The 20,154-nt window shown below is 49.9% G+C and overlaps 1 protein-coding gene across 2 annotated transcripts in view; it reads right to left on the reverse strand.

Annotated features, from left to right (window-relative positions):
* Positions 1-5,758: 5,758 nt before the first annotated feature.
* The window catches only part of TTK (TTK protein kinase), a 48,787-nt gene continuing 34,391 nt past the window's right edge, over positions 5,759-20,154 (reverse strand). For both annotated transcript variants that reach the window (XM_068165190.1, XM_068165191.1), the window contains exons 15-23: positions 19,481-19,573; positions 18,189-18,346; positions 16,939-17,090; positions 14,982-15,106; positions 14,608-14,688; positions 12,660-12,836; positions 11,070-11,160; positions 10,159-10,256; positions 5,759-6,459 (exon numbers count right to left, since the gene is read on the reverse strand). In XM_068165190.1, coding sequence (XP_068021291.1) covers positions 6,370-6,459; positions 10,159-10,256; positions 11,070-11,160; positions 12,660-12,836; positions 14,608-14,688; positions 14,982-15,106; positions 16,939-17,090; positions 18,189-18,346; positions 19,481-19,573 — 1,065 coding nt within the window. In that variant the 3' untranslated portion in view covers positions 5,759-6,369. The remainder of the gene's footprint in view (positions 6,460-10,158; positions 10,257-11,069; positions 11,161-12,659; positions 12,837-14,607; positions 14,689-14,981; positions 15,107-16,938; positions 17,091-18,188; positions 18,347-19,480; positions 19,574-20,154) is intronic.

Genomic DNA, 20,154 nt, shown 5'->3' on the forward strand with positions numbered 1-20,154 from the left:
TAGAATAGAATAGAATAGAATAGAATAGGAGCAGAACAGGAGCAGAGCAGGAGCAGAGGCAGAGCAGAGCAGGAGCAGGAGCAGAGCAGAGCAGGAGCAGAGCAGAGCAGAACAGGAGCAGAGCAGAACAGGAGCAGAAGAGAACAGGAGCAGAAGAGAACAGAGCAGAGCAGAGCAGATTGGAAAAGACCTTCAAGATCATCGTGTCCAACCCATTAACCAATCCAACCCACCTAAACAACTAACCCATGGCACCAAGCACCCCATCAAGTCTCCTCCTGAACACCTAAGAGAAGGTCTTGGCAGCAGGAGTAACTCTCCCTGGGTAATCCAGAGAATCGCTGCTAGCCCGACACAAAGGCTGTTGAACAGGCAGAGGAGCACCACGCCCTGGAATAATTAATGCTCTTCTACAAGCACTTGCTCTGGCACAGCAGGAGAGTCCCTAGCTGGCATCCAACGGAAGGTGGTGAGGGCTTAGGGTTTTGAAACACTGACATCATGCAGAGGCCTCCTGATAAAAGTTCCACAAATACTATCCTGCATTAAAGACCTTTAAATTAAATAGTAATAATAATAATAATAATAATAATAATAATAATAATAATAATCTATTACATTCCAACAATGGTTTTGCTGCTCTGAATGAGAGAATCAGGAACAGAACCTGCCAGCTCCAAAGGGGGTGCTTCTATTATCATAATATCAGTCAGGGTTGGAAGGGACCACAAGGATCATCCAGTTCCAACCCCCCTGCCATGGGCAGGGACACCCCACACTACATCAGCCTGGCCAGAGCCTCAGCCAGCCTGGGCTTAAACCCCTCCAGGGACAGGGCCCCAACCACCTCCCTGGACAACCCATTCCAGGGCTTCACCACTCTCATGGGGAAGAACTTCCTCCTCACCTCCAGCCTGAATCTCCCCACCTCCAGCTTCATTCCATTCCCCATAGTCCTATCACTGCCTGAGATCCTGAGCAGTCCCTCCCCAGCCTTCCTGTAGCCCCCTTCAGATACTGGAAGGCCACAATGAGGTCACCTGGGAGCCTTCTCTTCTGCAGACTGAACAGCCCCAACTCCTTCAGTCTGTCCTCACAGGAGAGCAGCTCCAGCCCTCTGCTCATCCTCGTGGCCCTTCTCTGGACACCTTCCAGCACCTCCAGATCCTTCCTGTAATAGGAGCTCCAGAACTGGACATAGTACTCCAGGTGGGGTCTCACCAGAGTGGAGTAGTGAGGGAGAATCACCTCCCTCGACCTGCTGGCTACGCTTCTCCTGATGCAGCCCAGGATCTGATTGGCTTTCTGGGCTGCAAGTGCACACTGAGAGCTCCTGTTGAGCTTCTCCTCCCCCAGCACCCCCAAGTCTCTCTCCTCAGGGCTTAGAAAGCTCTGAAAACCTTGTTCAAAAATCAAAGCTACTCCAAAAACACCACGACAGTACTTAGGAGTTTCATGGAGCAATAGAGATCAAAGCAGATGCAGATGCAGCTCTTCTTCTTAGGCTTTAGCTCTTATAGGCCTAGAAAGTCATCAGGAAACTGATAAATGAAGGGCAGAAAAGACAGCAAGAACACCTGGAAATGAAGTCTTTCCTGCATTACTGTTGGTGGAATGGAATGGAATGGGAAAGGAATAGACCAGACCAGGTTGGAAGAGACCTTCAAGATCATCGTGTCCAACCCATCAACCAATCCAACCCACCCAAACAGCTAACCCATGGCACCAAGCACCCCAGCAAGTCTCCTGCTGAACACCTCCAGTGATGGTGACTCCACCACCTCCCCAGGCAGCCCATTCCAATGGGCAATCACTCTCTCTGTGTAGAACTTCCTCCTGACCTCCAGCCTAAACCTCCCCTGGTGCAGCCTGAGACTGTGTCCTCTTGTTCTGGTGCTGGCTGCCTGGGAGAAGAGATCAACCTCTGCCTGTCTACAACCTCCCTTCAGGTAGTTGTAGAGAGCAATAAGGTCACCCCTGAGTCCCCTCCTCTCCAGGCTAAGCAGCCCCAGCTCCCTCAGCCTCTCCTCACAGGGCTGTGTTCCAAGCCCCTCACCAACTTCGTTGCCCTTCTCTGGACTCGCTCCAGCAAGTCAACCTCCTTCCTAAACTGAGGGGCCCAGAACTGGACACAGGACTTGAGGTGTGGCCTAACCAGTGCAGTGTACAGGGGCAGAATGACCTCCCTGCTCCTGCTGGCCACACTGTTCCTGATGCAGGCCAGGATGCCATTGGCCCTCTTGGCTGCCTGGGCACACTGCAGGCTCATGTTCAGCCTACCATCGACCAGCACCCCCAGGTCCCTCTCTGCCTGGCTGCTCTCAGCCACTCTGACCCCAGCCTGTAGCACTGCATGGGGTTGTTGTGGCCAATGTGCAGAACCTGGCACTTGGATGTGTTCAATCTCATGCCCTTGGATAGCTGTTGACTACTCCTATTTGTTCTTGACTGCAAAGCAACACCTTGTGACAGTGCCAGGAGCGATAGCACACTGGATAAAAGCTGTGTTGAGAGCTTAAAAGAAGTCATGCAAGGTGCAGCTGCCACTCTGCATCTGGATCCCTGCTGTCTGCCAGGGCCAAAAGGTAGCACACTTTCTTTAACTGGAGGTGGCAGTTAAGTGATCCCCACAAACACCAAGGGAAAGGAGAGCAGAGCATGCAGTACAGGATGCCTATCCCTGTGAGATAAGCTTACCTTTATCTCCCCTGTCTAGGCATCTCAGCTCTACTAACACACTTGGCAAAGGCAGTGGGAATTCCCCTCTTACAGGGTCAGACTGCAAGTCCTCAGGAATACCTCGTCAGAACAATTACAACTACCTCACATTCTGTGATGCTCAAAGTCATTTCTGAGGCTTCCCAGAAATCACAGAAACATTCAGGCTGGAAAAGACCCTCAAGAGCACCAAGTCCAACCCAGAGCCCTACTCTACAAGGGTCCCCCCTAAACCATAGCCCCAAGCAACACAGCCAAACCACCTTCAAACACAGCCAGGCTTGGGGACTCAGCCACCTCCCTGGGCAGCACATTCCAAGGCCTGACCACTCTTGCCATCAACAAATGTTTCCTAATGTTGAGCCTAAACCTACCCAGTCAGAGCTTGAGGCCATTCCCTCTTGTTCTGTCACTGATTACCTGCAAGAAGAGGTTGCTGAGATCTCTCTTCAGTAGAGACAGTCCAAACTATCTGCAAGGCCTGTTGGAATGTCACACATCAGGACTCACACTGTCCTCACCAACTGCTGCAGTAGGGGCATGCTTCTTTGGACTCCAGCTGCATCTTCCCAAGGCAGCAGGATGTGCTGGCTTTAGTAAGTGTCCAGCAGGTAGAATGACTTGTTTCACCCCCTCAGATAAGTGACCTAATCAGCCTATCAGATGGCATTCAGATAACAGAAGGGCATGCACCATGCACCTCCACCACAGAGGGAGGAATATCTTCCAGGCTGACTTGTGCCCAAGTGCTTGGTTGCACAGTCAGACTTCTGTGGTTAGGCATTGGAATGGGTTTCCCAGGGAGGTGGAGGAGTCATCATTCCAGGAGATGTTCAAGAAACCTGTGCAGATGGCACTTAGGAAGATGGCTTCATGGCCATGGTGGTGTTAGGTCAGTGGTTGGACTGGATGATCCTCAGAGGCTGTTCCAAACCAAAACAATTCTAGGATTCCATGGCAGATGGTGACTCCACCTCCACTGACCAGCTTAGAAGAGACCTTTGAGATCACTGAGTCCAACCAATCACCCAACACCATCTAATCAACTACACCATGGCTCCAAGCACCCCATCCAGTCTCTTCCTAAACACTTCCAGGGATGGGGACTCCACCACCTCCCTGGGCAGCACATTCCAATGGCCAATCTCTCTTGCTGGGAACAACTTTCTCCTCACCTCCAGCCTAATCCTCCCCTGGCACAGCTTGAGACTGTGTCCTCTTGTTCTGGTGCTGCTTGCCTGGGAGAAGAGTCCAACCCCCACCTGGCTACAACCTCCCTTCAGGGAGTTGCAGACAGCAAGAAGGTCTCCCTTGAGCCTCCTCATCTCCAGGCTAAGCAACCCCAGCTCCCTCAGCAGCTCCTCACAGGGCTGTGCTCCAAACCCCTCCCAGCTTTGTTGCCCTTCTCTGGACACCTTCCAGCAAGTCAACATCTTTCCTAAACTGAGGGGCCCAGAACTGGACACAGGACTCGAGGTGTGGCCCAACCAGTGCTGAGTACAGGGGCACAATGATCTCAAAGGTCTTTTCCAACCTGGTTAATTCTATTCTATATGCAGGGCTGTTATGGAAGAAATGCACAGCAGAGCAAATCAAAATGCTTGATCAAGATAGAGCTGGCAAGCTCCATGTTTGAGAAAGTACCCAAGGATGGCAGCTGTCATAGAACTGAAGGAGTGAGGTTTTTCTTTCCAAATTTAAAGCTATTGAGTGTTATTTTAACATCTTTTAAATGATGCAAGCACATTTAAAATTCATAGACTTTCACTCAAGACAGAACCTGATCAATTCACTAACTGTTGTGTAGGGAAAAAAAGTCCTCCTACACTCAGTAGCTTAGTATTGATGCTTTTGAACACCCAACTTAATCATTTCTGAGCAAAGGAATCATAGAATTGGAAGGGTTGGAAGGGACCTCAAGGATCAGCCAGTTCCAAGCTCACTCTAGGATCAGATTGCTCACAGCCACATGCAGCCTGGCTGCAAAAACCTCCACGGATGAGGCTTCCACCACCTCCCTGGGCAACCTGTGCCAGTCTCTCACCACCCACATCGGGAAGAACTTCTTCCTAACATCCAAGCTGAATCTACCCATTTCTAGTTTTGATCCATTCTCCCTTGTCCTATCACTCCCTGACACCCTCCAGAGTCCCTCCCCAGCTTTCCTGTAGCCCCCTTCAGATAGTGGAAGGCCACAACTTGGTCTTCTCAAAGCCTTCTCTTCTCCAGACTGAACAGCCCCAACTCCCTCAGTCTGTCCTCATAGCAGAGCAGCTCCAGCCCTCTGATCATTCTCATGGCCTTTCTCTGGACACCTTCCAGCACCTCCAGATCCTTTCTGTAATAGAGGCTCCAGGGGAGCAGAGGGGGAGAATCATATATGGAGGTATGGAGGTGCTGGAAGGTGTCCAGAGAAGGGCCAGGAGGATGATCAGAGGGCTAGAGCACCTCTCCTATGGGGACAGACTGAAGGAGTTGGGGCTGTTCAGTCTGCAGAAGAGAAGGCTCCCAGGTGACCTCATTGTGGCCTTCCAGTATCTGAATGGGGCCTACAAGAAGGCTGGGGAGGGACTGCTCAGGATCTCAGGCAGTGATAGGACTAGAGGGAATGGAATGAAGCTGGAGGTGGGGAGATTCAGGCTGGAGGTGAGGAAGGAAGTTCTTTCCCATGAGAGTGGTGAAGCCCTGGAATGGGTTGTCCAGGGAGGTGGTTGGGGCCCTGTCCCTGGAGGTGTTTAAGCCCAGGCTGGATGAGGCTCTGGCCAGGCTGATCTAGTGTGGGGTGTCCCTGCCCATGGAAGGGGGGTTGGAACTAGATGATCCTTGTGGTCCCTTCCAACCCTGACTGATACTATGATACTACCTCCCTCGACTTGCTGGCTGTGCTTCTCTTGCTGCAGCCCAGGCTCAGGTTTCTGGACTGCAAGTGCTCACTGCTGGCTCATATTGAGCCTCCCATCCCCCAGCACCCCCCAAGTCCTTCTCTCTTGCTGGGTTTTCTATGTTGAAATCTGAACAGCATGTCTGAGTGACAGCAGCATTTTTACTACAACAAAAGCCATTTTTATTCACAGAACTTCTGAACAGGACTGATGCTTCCCCCAGGTCACAACCACAGGAACAGCTCAAACCAAAGAGTGAGGGGACATTCCCATGTCTCTAGCAGTACTGATCTCTTCTATAAACACTTTATTTTCTTAGCTGTGACCCAAAGTGGAGACAAGAAGCATCTGTCAGTAAAGGAGGGAACAGCATATCAACATATTCAGGTCATAAGAGATACATCAAGGAAATATTTACACATTGTTTTAACTCCAGGGGTAGGGTGATAAAGCTTGAAGGTTCTCACATCACCTTTTGTACTGCAGGCACTGGAGTGCTTTGTAATTAGCAGAGATCACAGTCACCAAGCAGCAATTTGCATTGCTCACCCTAAGTAGCATGCAAAGAGCGAACCAGCCCACAGTAAAAAGCACTCCCTTAAATGTTTCAACGATCTACAAACATTATCAGAAGACACAGAGAGGTTTTAAAAGGTGAAAGATGCTGAGTGTCCTTCCACAAGCTAGCAGCACAAAACACTCTTCTCTCTTTTTTTTTTTCTTTTTTAAACAGACCAGACATCTCTGTTGCATCCTGAGCAGCAGCAGATCACTTTGTTGTCCATGATTTGTGACTCCCCTGTTTTGCAAAGGCCGAGACGTCCAGACGCTTCCCGCTGCTGCACTGCTCATACAGAGTCTGAAAGGCAAGCAGAACACAGGAACTCAGCTGAGCAGCTGCACTGCACAGGGATTCCAATCACATCTGCAGGGCAAACAATACCATAACACCATGGAGATAAACCACAGCACAGGAGGTTCCACCTCAGTGTGAGGACTACAGGAGGGAGGGGACAGGCTCCGCTTAGTTGTGCCCAGGGATAGGACAAGGAGTAATGGATATGAACTCCAGCACAGGAGGTTCCACCTCAACATGAGGAGGAACTTCTTCACTGTGAGGGTCACAGAGCAGTGGAACAGGCTGCCCAGAGAGCTTGTGGAGTCTCCTCCTCTGGTGACATCCAGAGCCTGTCTGGATGCATTCCTGTGGGGCCTGTGCTAGATTCTATGGTGCTGCTCTAGCAGAAGGGTTGCAGTCGAAGATCTCTTTGGGTCCCTTCCAACCCCTAACACAGGAATTCAGCTGAGCAGCTGCACTGCACAGGGATTCCAATCACATCTGCAGGGCAAACATTACCATAACACCATGGATATAAACCACAGCACAGGAGGTTCCACCTCAGTGTGAGGACTACAAGAGGAAGGGGACAGGCTCTGCTTTCTTGTATCCGGGGATAGCACAAAGGGCAACGTATATAAACTCCAGCACAGGAGGTTCCACCTCAACATGAGGAGGAACTTCTGCACTGTGAGGGTCACAGAGCAGTGGAACAGGCTGCCCAGAGAGCTTGTGGAGTCTCTTCCTCTGGACACTTCCAGAGCCTGTCTGGATGCATTCCTGTGGGGCCTGTGCTAGATTCTATGGTGCTGCTCTAGCAGAAGGATTGCAGTCAAAGATCTCTTTGGGTCCCTTCCAACCCCTAACACAGGAATTCAGCTGAGCAGCTGCACTACACAGGGATTCCAATCACATCTGCAGGGCAAACATTACCATAACACTATGGATATAAACCACAGCACAAGAGGTTCCACCTCAGTGTGAGGACATCAAGAGGAAGAGGACAGGCTCTGCTCTCTTGCACCCTGTGATAGGACAAGGGGCAATGGATATAAACTCCAGCACAGGAGGTTCCACCTCAACATGAGGAGGAACTTCTGCACTGTGTGGGTCACAGAGCCCTGGAGCAGGCTGCCCAGAGAGGTTGTGGAGTCTCCTTCTCTGGAGACTTTCAAGCCCCATCTGGATGTGTTCCTGTGTGACCTGTGCTGGATTCTATGATCCTGCTCTGGCAGAGGGCTTGGACTCTATGATCTTCAGGTCCCTTCCAACCCCTAGCATGCTGTGATCCTTGAAATAAATCATCACAGACTGAAATATTCTCACCTCCATGCTACAGCTTCTCACTCAAATCAGGGAAAGGGAATAGAATAGAGCAGGTTGGAAGAGACCTTAAAGATCATCCAGTCCAACCTATCATCCAACACCACCTTATCAACTAAACCATGCAACCAAGCACTCTATCAAGTCGTCTCCTGAACACCTCCAGTGATGGTGACTCCACCACCTCCCTGGGCAGCACATTCCAATAGGCAATCACTCTCTCTGTGTAAAACTTCCTCCTAACCTCCAGCCTAAACCTCCCCTGGCACAACCCGAGACTGTGTCCTCTTGTTCTGGTGCTGGTTGCCCGGGAGAAGAAACACCTAAAGGGAGGTTGTAGCCAGGTGGGGGTTGGTCTCTTCTCCCAGGCAGCCAGCACCAGAACAAGAGGACACAGTCTCAGGCTGCACCAAGGGAAGTTTAGGCTTGAGGTGAGGAGAAAGTTCTTCACAGAGCTGTTAGCCATTGGGATGTGCTGCCCAGAGAGGTGGTGGAGTCCCCATCCCTGGAGGTGTTCAAGAGGGGATTGGATGTGGTGTTTGGTGCCATGGTTTAGTGATCAGGAGGTCTTGGGTGACAGCTTGGACTTGATGATCCTTGAGGTCTTTGCCAACCTCACTGATTCTATGACACTGATCTTCAGAGGTCCCTTCCAACCCCTAACATCCTGTGATCCTTGAAATACATCATCACATGTTGCAATATTCCCAAGTCCATGCTACAGCTTCTCTCAGAGACAGAGACACTGCAGGCAGCTCAGTTGGAAGGCAGTGTAGTTGCTTAAAAGGCAGCATGGGCTGATTTGGCTGCACAAGCAAGCTGGCTGAGAAAGTAATTGCTGAGATTAAAACAACCCACAAAATAAAAGTCAGATTTATTCCATGAGTTGCCTCTGATGTAGTAACACCAGCATGGAAGGAGAGAGGCATTTGCAAGCTCAGGGCAAGCAAGCTTTATGAGAAGAGAGGGAAAATAAGCGGCCACAGCCAGAGCTGCGTCACAATGCCATTCCAAAGGGAATTTCTTGTTCACTCCCAGCTCTCAAAAAGATATTCAAGTATGACTAGCAGTGCAAGGCAGTGCAAGAGCCTTCTGTAGATTTACTCACTGCACCCTGAAAATTACAGGCAGAGGTTGGTCTCTTCTCCCAGGCAGCCAGCACCAGAACAAAAGGACACAGTCTCAGGCTGTGCCAGGGGAGGTTCAGGTTGGAGGTTAGGAAGAAGTTCTACACAGAGAGAGTGATTGCCCATTGGAATGGGCTGCCCAGGGAGGTGGTGGAGTCACCATCACTGGAGGTGTTCAGGAGGAGACTTGATGGGGTGCTTGGTGCCATGGGTTAGCTGTTTGGGTGGGTTGGATTGGTTGATAGGTTGGATGCGATCATCTTGAAGGTCTCTTCCAACCTGGTTTATTCTATTCTAAAGAGCTTTGTATTCCTTCTCAGGTTACACACAGACCACCACCACCCCTTCTGAGAGAGATGGAAAGAATCCAGGTGGTGAAGAGTTCACAAATACCTGAGGGCTGAGTGCCAAGAGGGAGGGGACAGGCTCTGCTCAGTTGTGCCCTGGGATAGGACAAGGAGCAATAGATGTAAACCCCAGCACAGGAGGTTCCACCTCAACACGAGGAGGAACCTCTTCAGTGTGAGGGTCACAGAGCACTGGAACAGGCTGCCCAGAGAGGTTCTGGAGTCTCCTCCTCTGGAGACTTCCAGAGCCTGTCTGGATGTGTTCCTGTGTGGCCTGTGCTAGATTCTATGGTCCTGCTCTGGCAGAGGGGCTGCACTCAAAGATCTCTTTGGGTCCCTTCCACCCCCTAACATCCTGTAATCCTGTGAGGAGTTATCAAACCTCTCTCAGGCAGTCAACCAAGAGACTGGAATCATAACACCTCAACATACAAAGAGTACTTCACACAGCAATGCATTAACAGTTCAGCAGCTTCCAGGAAGCAAAGACTGAGTCCAAGAGCTAGCACACTTGACAGATGAATTTATATCATCTCTGTATGAGGATGGTCCTTAAAATTAGAAGACCTACTACAGGTTTGGGGCAGCCTGAAAGCAGTTCAGTAAGGAATGCTCCAGAGAGGAGATCCTGGGTCAGCAGGGCATTTGGAAACAAAGCAGCACAGCTGTCATGAGGAGGAGCAGCTAAAAAGTAGTAAAACACAAAGTAACTTCATGTGACCATCATCCCTTCAACAGTTTCGATTCAGAAGGACGTAGAGAGATTCTGCATGCTTCCAAACAAAAAGCAGTACAGTGTGGCATGGTTTTCTAAGCTGTGGGTACAGCTTGGATTGAGGTATCCTTCCAGCTCTCATCACCAAACAGTCTACCCTTTGTTGGCATGAACAGGGACTACCACACAGAACAGAAAATGCACTTACCCTAGCAGCTCTAGAAATAGAGTTGGGAGAATTCAAGCCAACAAGCTGGCCAAGGATAAGTTTCATTTCCTCTGTTGTTCCTTTTGCAGTTGGAAGACCTGCAATTAATTAATTTAGAATTATGCTGAAGCTGTACACAACTCCTAAGAGGTTTAATTAAAATCTTGATGAAAGATGTTGAGGTCCTCAAAAATGTGTCCAGAGAAGGCCAACAAGGCTGGGGAGGGGTCTGGAGCACAGCCCTGTGAGGAGAGGCTGAGGGAGCTGGGGGTGTTTAGCCTGGAGGAGAGGAGGCTCAGGGGAGACCTTCTTGCTCTCTGCAACTGTGGCTGTGAGCAACCTGCTGTAGTGTGAGGTGTCCCTGCCCATGGCAGGGGGGTTGGAACTAGATGATCTCTGGGGACCCTTCCAACCCTGATGATTCTACGACCTCGCTGAAGGGAGGTTGTAGCCAGGAGGGGGTTGGTCTCTTCTCCCAGGCAACCAGCACCAGAACAAGAGGACACAGTCTCAAGCTGCACCAGGGGAGGTTTAGGCTGGATGGTAGGAAGAAATTCTTCACAGAAAGAGAGATTGGCCATTAGGATGTGCTGCCCAGGGAGGTGGTGGAGTCACCAGCACTGGAGGTGTTTAAGAGCAGCCTGGATGAGACTCTTGGTGCCATGGTTTAGGTGGTTAGATGGTGCTGGGTGATAGGTTGGACTTGATGATCTCTGAGGTCTTTTCCAACCTGGTTAGTTCTGTGATTCTATGAAAACACTGAAGTCTGTTCTGAAACACACATAGGCACCAAACAGAACAGACTGTTCACCAGCAAGTGGGAAGGACATACAGGAGGCAGAGCATTTTGTTTTCTGAAATAAAATGAGAGAGACTAATGAATGCAAATGCATTTGAAAAGGTAAATGTACCTGTTTGGCAGTGACTTGGAATTTGAACATAGGGGTGCACCAGCAGCTCTGAGACAGATATTCTTTGTTTGGGATTTCTTATTAAGCAGTGCTGCAAAGGAAAACAAGGAGAATGCTTTGCCCACAAATCAAGAACTTGCCTAAGAGTTAACAGTGAGGACTCTGTAGAAACATGTCAGCTGTTCTTTACTGCCAACCTACATAACAACCCCAATCACAATACAGTAACAGATTAATTGCCTTCATTATCTTCAGAGTCAAGTTAGGCATCTCTGTTTGACTCAAGCAACAGTGCCAGAAGAGGTGAAGCCTAGAACCTACAATGTCCTTTTGTGTTGCATGACAATGACACTGAGATTTGAAAGCTAAGGGGATTAATGCTTCTAGACTTCAGTTTGTTAGAGGGACCTGGACAGGCTGGAGAGGTGGGCACAAGCCAACCTCAGGAGGTTCAACAAGACCAAGTGCAGGGTCCTGCATCTGGGTGGAGGCAATCCCAGGCACAAATCCAGGCTGGGCAGGGACTGGCTGGAAAGCAGCCCTGAGGAGAGAGACTTGGGGGTGCTGGGGGAGGAGAAGCTCAACAGGAGCTCTCAGTGTGCACTTGCAGCCCACAAAGCCGATCAGATCCTGGGCTGCATCAGGAGAAGTGTGGCCAGCAGGGCAAGGGAGGTGATTCTCCCCCTCTGCTCAGCTCTGCTGAGACCCCACCTGGAGTACTGCCTCCAGTTCTGGAGCCCCTATTACAAGAGGGACGTGGAGGTGCTGGAAGGTGTCCAGAGAAGGGCCACGAGGATGAGCAGAGGGCTGTCCTCACAGGAGAGGTGCTCCAGAGTGAAGGAGTTGGGGCTGTTCAGTCTGGAGAAGAGAAGGCTCCCAGGTGACCTAATTGTAGCTCCCTTCAGATACTGGAAGGCTACAGGAAGGCTGGGGAAGGACTTCTCAGGATCTCAGGCAGTGATAGGACTAGGGGGAATGGAATGAAGCTGGAGGTGGGGAGATTCAGGCTGGAGGTGAGGAGGAAGTTCTTCCCCATGCAAGTGGTAAAGCCCTGGAATGGGTTGTCCAGGGAGGTGGTTGGGGCCCCATCCCTGGAGATATTTAAGCCCAGGCTGGCTGAGGCTCTGGCCAGGCTGATCTAGTGTGGGGTGTCCCTGGCCATGGCAGGGGGGTTGGAACTAGATGATCCTTGTGGTCCCTTCCAACCCTGACTGATATTATGATACTAACTTTGTTAGCTGCTGAGCAACATAACTAGAGTTTGAGCAACAGCACAGGCCAAGTTTCAACAGCAGGCAAGGGAGAGGGATGGCAAATACAAAGGCTGCTGTGATTACTTTGCCTTGTTCAACCAAAAGGAGCTAAGCCAGACTACCTACTGACTTATTTGATGAGCTGAAAATACACTTTTACTACAGCAGCTATAGGAAGTAGGCTCTGGCTTTGTTAAGCCTTCTTTTGGCCTAGTTGCTAGAAGGAGCAGGAAGCATTTTGGTCCCCGATTTCTCAAGCACAGCTCAATCAGCTTTAAGGAAATATGCTTTAAAGAAGCTAATCTGAAGTCAAGTAAGGGCAATTTATCTTTGTTACCTTTAGCACATCTTGAAGGTCTTTCTCAGCAATATCTGGAAATTCTATATCATAGGTGGGATCAACGATGGCATGCAGTTTGTTAAGTGGATTGGTTATATGTTGGAATGGAGTCCTCCTGTATGTCATGCAGTACAAAATGCATCCCAACGACCACACATCGCTTTTGGGACTTATCTGAAACACAAAACAAGGATTACTCCTCACTTAAAGGAGCTGCCCCACTCAGTTTGTCACTTAATTGAGCTGGTAAATGAAATTACTGGGCACCTTTGAGCATAAGCCCTGTGAGGAGAGGCTGAGGGAGCTGGGGTGGCTTAGCCTGGAGAAGAGAAGGCTCAGGGGAGACCTTCTTGCTAGTTACAACTCCCTGAAGGGAGGTTGTAGCCAGGTGGGGGTTGGTCTCTTCTCCCAGGCAGCCAGCACCAGAACAAGAGGACACAGTCTCAAGCTGTGCAGGAGAAAGTTTAGGCTTGAGGTGAGGATTCTTCCCAGCAAGAGAGGTTGGCCATTGGAATGTGCTGCCCAGGGCAGTGGTGGAGTCCCCATCACTGGAGGTGTTCAAAAAAGGATTGGATGTGGTACCTGAAGCCATGGTTTAGTTGTCAGGAGGTGTTGGGTGATAGGTTGGACTTGATCTCTCAGGTGTCTTTTCCAACCTTATTGATTCTATGATCTATTTTACACTGGTTAACAGAGCTTAGCATACCACACATGCACCAAGACTCTGTGCCACTAAGTGCTGTGACTTCAGTCATTAATAGTCCTTAAAAAAGATCTTTATTAATTATTTTTTGAGTATCAAGCTCCTTGAACAACAAAAGCTTACAGGTAGCTGTGGTGGGTTGGAATTTCCCCCCCGCCACACACACACACATTAGCTTTGCCAGACCAACTGCCACAGCAGCCCTTCAGTTGAGCAGCAGTAGTTTACTTTCATATTGATGAGTAAATACAAATAAAATCATACTAAATTAGTTCAGGGCAGAAACCACTGAGACAGAAGCAGCCTCAGTGATGCCAGCCTCTTCTCACTGATGTCCAATGATCAGACAAGGGGCAACAGTGCAAACTGGAGCACAGGAGGTTCCATGTGAACATAAGGAAAACTTTTTTCACTGTGAGGGGGCCAGAGCACTGGAACAGGCTGCCTAGAGAGGTTGTGGAGTCGTCTTCTCTGGAAACATTCAAAGCCCACCTGTGTGACCTGCTCTAGGTGACCCTGCTCTGGCAGGGGAGGTGGACTGGATGATCTTTTGAGGTCCCTTCCAACCCCTAGCATTAGGAGAGGCTGAGGGAGCTAGGGTTGCTTAGCCTGGAGAAGAGAAGGCTCAGGGGTGACCTTATTGCTCTCTACAACTACCTGAAGGGAGGTTGTAGCCAGGTGGGGGTTGGTCTCTTCTCCCAGGCAGCCAGCACCAGCACAAGAGGACACAGTCTCAGGCTGCACCAGGGGAGGTTCAGGATGGAGGTCAGGAGGAAGTTTTACACAGAGAGAGTGATTGCCCATTGGAATGGGCTGCCTGGGGAGGTGGTGGAGTCAGCATCACTGGAGGTGTTCAGGAGGAGACTTGACAGGGTGCTTGGTGCCATGGGTTAGTTGGCTGGGAGGTGTTGGATGATAGGTTGGACACGATCTTGAAGGTCTCTTCCAACATGGTTTATTCTATTCCATTCTGTGACCACTGCCATGTCCCTAACTGGGAAATCAGTTCAGTTCCTCTGGGTTTAAAGGATTTAGACCCAGATTTCAAGCACCACACCTAGGCTAGTTTCTTACAGGCCTACCTACTTCTGTTGAAGCTGAAGTACTTTAAAAGGAAAGCACATAAGGTTGGGAGAGGGATTAGGGGAGAGGAGGGAGGTGAGCAAAGAGACCCAGAGAGCTTGACTCCAAACATCTCTCTCCCAGGAAGAGGGAAACAAAAGAACAACAGAAGATTGCTACCTTAGAGCGAGGTTTCCCATTTTCTCCATAGGAAGACATATCTTTTATTGCTTCAGGGGGCATGTAGTTCATTGTGCCAACCTAAGCAGAAAGAAGTAAAAACATTCAGTGACACATGCCCTTAATTTAACTCACCTGATTACAAATCAACACTCATCTCTCAAAGCACTGAAAAGCACCTCAAAAAGAACCATGCTGCACTTCAGGCTGCTGCAATCCCATTCAATAAAAGCTCATGAATGTTTTACCTATACATAAAACCATTCAGCTGCACATTTCAGTAGCCATTGCAGTTACTACATTGATCAACATATTCAGCAAGTGCTACAGCACTTCTCTGGGAAGCCTATAGGGATGTGCCACAAGTATTTCACCTGAGAGTCCATAATGATGCTTGTAACATCTGGCTGCATCTGGTTTGCAATGCCAAAGTCAATTAGCTTTAACATTCCATCCACTATCAGAAAGTTTGCTGGTTTCAGGTCACTGTGAATGATGCCTGTAAAAGAAGAGTTTGAAGTCAACCCAAGTTGCTACCAGGTTTTTGTATTGCTCACTTTCCACAGCTGTTGCTCAGAGAGATGTGGAGGTGCTGGAGCAGAGGCAGGCAACAAAGCTGGGGAAGGGCTTGGAGTATAAATCTGATGAGGAGCAACTGAGGGAGCTGAGGCTGTTTAGTTTGAACAGGAAGCAGAGGGGAGACCTCATCACTCTCTACAACCACCTGAAAAGGTATTGTGGAGAGGTTGGTGCTGGTCTCTTCTCACAGGCAAGTAGTTTCAGAACAAGAGGGAAGAGCCTGAAACTGCAACAGGGTAGGTTTAGACTGGACATCAGGAAAAATGTTTTCACAGCAAGAGTGGTCAGGGATTGGAATGTGCTGCCCAGGGAGATGGTTGAGTCCTCAAGCCTGGATGTGTTTCAAGGTGGTTTCTATGTGGTTCAGCAGCTAAAAGGGACCTCAAAAGATCACCCAGTCCAGGTCCCCTGCCAGAGCAGGATCACCAACACCAGATTACACAGGAACACATCCAGGCAAGTTTTGACTATCTCCAGAGAGGGAGACTCCACAACCTCCCTGGGCAGCCTGTTCCAGTGCTCTGTCACCCTCACAGGGAAAAGATTTTTCCTCCTTATTTACATGAAACTTCCTATGCCTCAACTGCCACCCATTGCCCCTTGTGCTGTCATTGGGCACCACTGAAAATAGGATTCAATAAAGATGGAAGGAAGGAATGGTGAGAAAAAGCTGAAACACCACATCAACTAAACTATAGAGCTGGGTACAAGCTGTCACTCATGTAAAAGCTTTGCTGGAGAGAATGAGTGGCTGTCCCCCTCTGGAGATATTCAAGACCCATCTGGATGTGTTCCTATGTGGTCTGCTCTAGGTGATCCTGCTCTGGGCAGGGCAGCTGGACTGGATGAGCCTTTGAAGTCCCTTCCAGCCCCTAACACTGGGATTCTGTGGAAGTGTGAGTGCAAAGGGGAACAAGCAGTATTGAGAGTATAGAATGTATAGCAGAAGAAAGAGAGAATAATTCCAAGGAGCTGGGAAGCCTCACACAATGCTGACACCTCATAGAATCACAGAACAGATGATTAGAAAGACTTGGTATTTGGCACTTCAAGCAGTTTCTGGCAGACCTATCCCACAGTTAACAGAAATGTACATCATTTTCTGCATCAGAATAAATGAACAGAGTTCATTTAGTGGAATCAGGCATTAAAAGGCATTAATGCAATCATCAGGATTCATTCAGTACTAATAGCATCTCAACACAGAGAATCATAGTAGGGTTGGAAGGGACCTCAAGGAGCATCTAGTTCCAGCCCCCCTGCCATGGGCAGGGACACCTCACACTAGATCAGGCTGCCCAGAGCCTCATCCAGCCTGGGCTTAAACACCTCCAGGGATGGGGCCCCAACCACCTCCCTGGACAACCCATTCCAGGGCTTCACCATTCTCATGGGGAAGAGCTTCCTCCCCACCTCCAGGCTTCATTCCATTCTCCCTAGTCCTATCACTACCTGAGATCCTGAGCAGTCCCTCCCCAGCCTTCTTGTAGCCCCCTTCAGATACTGGAAGGCCACAATGAGGTCACCTCAGAGCCTTCTCTTCTCCAGACTGAACAGCCCCAACTCCCTGAGTCTGTCCTCACAGCGGAGATGCTCCAGAGGTACTTGGAGATCCTTTTGACTGCTCCAAGCCCCCTCACCTTTGAAGGTGACTAGGCTTTCAACTAAGAGAAATACCACTTCCAAAATGCAAACCCTGATATTGCCTCTGCCCCACCACCTGTACAGACACCTAGACTCATTGAACAGCACCATATTCGTGGATTGTGTGAACAGCTTCCAGCATGTTTTTCCAATAGCTCTTCCTTTCCAAGGGATCAATGGTTTTCTTCTTTTTGAGCCAGCTATTGAGGTCAATATTTCCACACTCCATCACCATGTAGATATGCTGGTCAGTAATTTCACTGCAAAGAAATACATAAATACTTGTTAAAATTTAAGGCCAGTTTTTCCATGAAGAATAGAATAGACCAGGTTGGAAGAGGCCTTCAAGATCGTGTCCAACCTATCATCCAACACCACCTAATCAACTAACCCATGGCACCAAGCACCCCATCAAGTCTCCTCCTGAACACCTCCAGTGATGGTGACTCCACCACCTCCCCAGGCAGCCCATTCCAATGGGCAATCACTCTCTCTGTGTAAACCTTCCTCCTGACCTCCAGCCTGAACCTCCCCTGGTGCAGCCTGAGACTGTGTCCTCTTGTTCTGGTGCTGGCTGCCTGGGAGAAGAGACCAACCTCTGCCTGTCTACAACCTCCCTTCAGGTAGTTGTAGAGAGCAATGAGGTCACCCCTGAGTCTCCTCTCCTCACAGGGCTGTGTTCCAAGCCCCTCACCAACTTCATTGCCCTTCTCTGGACTCATTCCAGCAAGTCAACCTCCTTCCTAAACTGAGGGGCCCAGAACTGGACACAGGACTCAAGGTGTGGCCTAACCAGTGCAGTGTACAGGGGCAGAATGACCTCCCTGCTCCTGCTGGCCGCACTCTTCCTGATGCAGGCCAGGATGCCATTGGCCCTCTTGGCTGCCTGGGCACACTGCAGGCTCATGTTCAGCCTACCATCAACCAGCACCCCCAGGTCCCTCTCTGTTTGAGAGGTCTCCGCCACTCTGACTCCAGCCTGTAGCACTGCATTGGGTTGTTGTGGCCAATGTGCAGCACCTGGCACTTGGATGTGTTCAATCTCCTGCCCTTGGACTCTGCCCATCTGTCCAGCCTGTCCAGGTCCCTCTGCAGAGCCTCTCTACCCTCCAGCAGATCAACTCCTGCCCCCAGCTTGGTGTTATCAGCAAATTCACTGCTGATGGACTCAATGCCCTCATCCAGATCATCAATAAAGATGTTAAAGAGCACAGGGCCCAGCACTGATCCCTGGGGCACACCACTGGTGCCTGGCTGCCAGCTGGCTGTGGCACCATTCACCACCACCCTCTGGGCTCAGCCATCCAGCCAGTTCCTAACCCAGCTCAGAGGTCTTGGTGCAACCAGAGTTGACTCACTAGGCATAAAGGCGAATGATCTTGTCACTGTGCTGCTGCAGCTTACTCAAATGAGCAATTTCATTCTTGTAGCTCTCCACAGTCCGTGGATCAGCTTCCTCCAGGTTCACGTATTTGATGGCATACAGCTGCTTCTTTTCATTGAGGACCTGAAACACCTGCAATAGTGTATCAGTGAGGAACTCCAGTCAGTCCTAGTACTGGTTTACTCTGGTCCTTCAAATCACCATAGAATCATAGAATCAGTAAGGTTGGAAGAGACTTCAAAGATCATCGAGTCCAACTTGTCACCTCATGACTACTAAACCGTGGCACCAAGTGCCACATCCAATCCCCTCTTGAGCACCTCCAGGGATGGGGACTCCACCACCTCCCTGGGCAGCACATTCCAAAGGCAAACAACTCTCAGTGAAGAACTTTCTCCTCACCTTCAGCCTAAACTTCCCCTGGCACATCTTGAGACTGTGTCCTCTTGTTCTGGTGCTGGCCACCCGTGAGTACCTGGCTACAACCTCCCTTCAGGTAGTTGTAGACAGCAATAAGGTCTTTTCTGAGCCTCTTCCTCTCCAGGCTAAGCAATCCCAGCTCCCTCAGCCTCTCCTTGTAGGGCTTGTGCTTGAGACCTCTCCCCAGCCTTGTTGCCTCTCTCTGGACACGTTCAAGTGTCTCAATGGCCTTCTTAAATTGAGGGGTCCAGAACTGGGCACAGTACTCAAGGTGTGGCCACATGATGAAGGACATTGAGAGACTTGAAGGTGTCCAGAGAAGGGCAACGAGGCTGGTGAGAGGCCTTGAGCACAGCCCTGTGAGGAGAGGCTGAGGGAGCTGGGGTTGCTTAGCCTGGAGAAGAGGAGGCTCAGGGGAGACCTCATTGCTCTCTACAACTACCTGAAGGGGGGCTCTAGCCAGAAGGGAGTTGGTCTCTTCTCCCAGGCAACCAGCACCACAACAAGAGGACACAGTCTCAAGCTGTGCCAGGGGAGGTTTAGGCTGGAGGTGAGGAGAAAGTTCTTCACCAAGAGAGTCGTTCACCATTGGGATGTGCTGCCCAGGGAGGTGGTCACCATCCCTGGAGGGGTTCAAGAGGGGATTGGATGTGGTGCTTGGAGCCATGATTTGGTTGTCAGGAGGTGCTGGGTATTAGGTAATGGATTGATCTCTGAGGTCTTTTCCAACCTGGTGGATTCTATATATATATGTTAGGCACTCATTAGATGACCTAAACATAATTTCAATATGCAACTGCCACTGTGTTAATGAAGAACACTGAAAAAGATAAAATACCTTCTTACCTTACTTGAGCCTCCACTACCTATTTGCTTTAATATTGTATAAACTCTTCCTTTGACAGTAAGGCATTCATGTGAAGGGATGGGAGTTGGAACCTGGGTATAGACAGAAAACAAAGTAACTATTAGCACAGATGCAGCACAACTTGGTAGTGCCCTACTCAGTTGATGAAAAACTCAACAGCAGTCAGCAATGTGTGCCTGCAGTCCAGGAGGCCAAGCCATGTCCTGGGCTGCAGCAGAGAGAGTGTGGCCAGCTGATTGAGAGGTGATTCTCACCCTCTGCCTGGAATACTGCATTCAGTTCAGCTGCCCCCAACACAAGAACATCAAACTGTTGGAGCAGGTCCAGAGGAGAGCCATGAAGATGATCAGAGGGCTCTCTGGACACATTCCAGCACCTCCAGATCCTTCCTGTAATAGGAGCTCCAGAACTGGACATAGTGCTCCAGGTGGGGTCTCACTAGAGTGGAGTACTGAGGGAGAATCACCTCCCTCGACCTGCTGGCTCTGCTTCTCTTGATGCAGCCCAGGCTCTGCTTGGCTTTCTGGCCTGCAAGTGCTCACTGCTGGCTCCTGTTGAGCTTCTCATCCACTAGCATCCCCAAGTCCTTTTCTTCAGGGCTGCTCTCCAGCCAGTCCCTGCCCAGCCTGTATCCATGCTTGGGATTGCCCTG

This window comes from Melanerpes formicivorus, unplaced genomic scaffold, assembly GCF_026170545.1.
Source record: "Melanerpes formicivorus ecotype bairdi unplaced genomic scaffold, bMelFor1.0.p_v2 SCAF_85, whole genome shotgun sequence".
NCBI classification, from domain to species: Eukaryota; Metazoa; Chordata; class Aves; order Piciformes; family Picidae; genus Melanerpes; species Melanerpes formicivorus.